We start from the raw sequence: 2,963 nt of genomic DNA, 5'->3' as shown, positions 1-2,963 counted from the left end.
CCTCACCATCACCAGGCAGTCTTCCCACCACCCCCTCACCTGCCCCCTCACTTCCCCAGGCAGCCCTCTCATTGTCCCCTCACCTCCACCAGGCAGTCGCCCACCAGCTCCAGCAACACTCGGGCCCCGTGTTTCTCTTGCACTCGTGCAGCGCTCTCTGCCCTTGTCATGCTTGTGAAGTCGAAGGCAGCAACATCAGGCCTGCCCCGGGCATCACAGGCAAACTCCAGGTTGCCGAGTTTGCCATGGGTGGCAAAGTCAGCAGCAGCACGGGCAAAGCGGTGTAGGGCCTCTGGTACTATGTTGTCACGGCCCAGGAGCTGCTCTGTATTTGCAAAGTCCTGGAGGCCACCAAGGGCAGAATCAAAGAACCAGAAAATGAGTGAGAAAGATAGAATTGGGAGGAATCTTAGACAGCACCTTGACCGGTCTACTCATTTGACACAAATGGAAATGGATTAGGGTGCAGAGACTTGAAGGGAGCTGTCTGAGATCATACCATTGGAGAGGCAGGGCTGGGATCTGAACCCACTCATCTGTCTCCTGGCCTCAGGGAGATCTTTCCATGACATCAGCTGCTGTGCTGGGGGGAACCCCTGCCTCTTACACATTTGCATCTAACCTCACGACCCCAAAGGTCCCATTGTCACCACTGCTAAAAATCATGCATAGGCATTTGTCTTGGAAGTGGGGTGGGAAACCATTGTGAAAGATTATTGAATGCTGTCCAATCAGAGGCAGCTAGGAATACTTAAGAGTTAAGAAGACTTCAAATCCTGCCTCAAATTCTTATTGGTTATATGGGCAAACCACTTCACCTTTTTTAGCCTGTTTTCCTCATCTGTAAGATGGCATAATAACACCGCCACCCCCTCCACCCACCCTCCAGGGTTGTTGTGAGGATTAAATGAGATAATATATCTCATGCAAAGTACTTTGCAAACATCCAAGTGCTATATAAATGCTAGTTGTTATTGCAATGAAGCATGTCTCCTGTTTTGGGGAAAGAAACAAGAGTGAGAAGGTTGGGGGAAGAGAATGAAACAAGAAAATTTTAAGTGCCTTATGGGCCTAAGTGCCCATTATTCTAAGTGCTTTACAAATAATAGCTAAGATTTATATAGCAGTTACTATGTGCCAGGCACTGTGCTAAGCTCTTTATAAATGTTATCTCATTTGATCCATATAACAGCCCTGGGAGATAGATGCTCTTATTAGCCCCATTTCAAAGATGAGGATACTGAGACAGGTTAGATGACTTGCCCAGAGTCACACAGCTAGTAAGTGTCTGAGACAGACTTTGAATTCAGGTCTTTCTGAGTCCAGATCCAGCATTCTATCGACTGCGCCCCCTAGTGGCCTACCAGAGAGATTCTACACTAATTTTTTTTTGGAAGGGGGAAGGCAAGGCAATTGGGGTTATGTGACTTGCCCAAGGTCACACAACTAGTAAGTTATACACTCATTTTTAGAGCTTGGCAATGGGCTGATCCGCTTTTTGCCGCTTATATTTACTTGTTGGGGGGGGGTTTCTATTCATGAAAAAAAATTAGATGACAAAAAAAGAAAGAAAAGCTCATTACTGATGAAACAGAAACACAGAAGAATCTCACAAGGGAACCTAAACACAGAAGAAAACTTTGTGGATACCTTGTTAACTTTAATAAACACTTCTTTTAAAATGTACATAAAAATTTCACGATTTTGTACACAAGGTATTTTTGCACTTCCTGGAATAATGGAATATTGTTTTTATTGATGATTAAATTCATCATTTAAATTTAAAACAGAGATAGTTGAGTAGCACACTGGTTACAGTGCTGGAACTGAATGAAGTCAGGAAGACCTGAGTAAACCCTGGACGAGCCACTTAACCTTTGTCTGCCTCTGTTGTTGTTTTCAGTTGTTTCAGTCATGTCTGACTTTTTTTTTTCTTTTTGGAGGGCAATTGGGGTTAAGTGACTTGCCCAAAGTCACATGGCTAGTAAGTGTGTGAAGTGTCTGAGATTAGATTTGAGCTCAGGTCCTCCTGACTCCAGGGCCGGTGCTCTATTCACTGTGCCACCTAACTGTCCCTTGATTTTCTTGGCAAAGATCCTGGAGTGGTTTTCCATTTCCTTCTCCAGACAGATGAGGAAACTGAGGCAAACAGGGGTAAGTGATTTGCCCATGGTCACACAGCTGGTAAGTGTCTGAAACTGGAGTTGAACTCAGGAAGATGAATCTTTCTGACTCCAGGCCTGGTATCCACTGGGCCACCTGGATGCCCAGGTCTGCCTCAGTTATCACCCTTTGGGACTTCTCACCAACTTCTCCATCTTGCCCCACCTGCAAGCTCATTATTGAGATAACTGTACCATGCTAAAAGATCTCACCAGCCTTGGGGCTCTACCCCATCACTATCTGTTAGTGACTGGAAAGTAGGACCACGAACTCCAAACCTCCATTTAAGGAGAGACCCCAGTTCATAGCTCCTCATTCCTCATCTGGCTGCACTACTGTGGGACTTCTCTCACAAATTTCTCCACCATTCCCTCTCCATACTGAGCCCTCCTCTCCACCACTCCCCACCACAGCTTTGCAGCTCCCTTTGTCTAGAAGGCAGAGACTGTCTTTTCTTTTTGCACTTAGCAAATGCCTAGTATGTATGGGTTGTTTAATAAATACTGATTGATTGTAAAATGTTGTTGTGAGGACCACATAAGATATTTGTAAAGTGTTTTGCAAACCTTAAAACACTAAACAAGTGCTAGCTATTATTAATAGGAAAGAAAAAAGAAAAAAAAATTTAAAAGAAATGTTTGAAGCCTGGAGAACTGGTGGGGCTGGTAGGGAGAGACAAGAAAAGCTCTAAGAGTTCATGAGTGTCAACATTCCAGCACGCATGCTCCTGCACTCAGCTCCATCCCTTAACCACTCCCTACCTCTGCCCCTGTAGCACAGCTACCTGCCTGGAGCCGCTA

At 45.1% G+C, this 2,963-nt stretch overlaps 1 protein-coding gene across 1 annotated transcript in view; it reads right to left on the bottom strand.

Annotated features, from left to right (window-relative positions):
* The window catches only part of MICAL1 (microtubule associated monooxygenase, calponin and LIM domain containing 1), a 16,920-nt gene that overhangs the window by 9,110 nt on the left and 4,847 nt on the right, over positions 1-2,963 (bottom strand). The window contains 3 exon segments of the mRNA XM_069077083.1: positions 84-341; positions 819-828; positions 1,651-1,730. Coding sequence (XP_068933184.1) covers positions 84-341; positions 819-828; positions 1,651-1,730 — 348 coding nt within the window.

Source organism: Petaurus breviceps, unplaced genomic scaffold, assembly GCF_028583685.1.
Source record: "Petaurus breviceps papuanus isolate PSGF00001 unplaced genomic scaffold, PetGlider_PUasm1.0 90977, whole genome shotgun sequence".
In the NCBI taxonomy this organism is placed as follows: Eukaryota; Metazoa; Chordata; class Mammalia; order Diprotodontia; family Petauridae; genus Petaurus; species Petaurus breviceps.
Note: the sequence above shows the minus strand (reverse complement) of the source record. Positions and strands in the feature narration are given on the sequence as shown.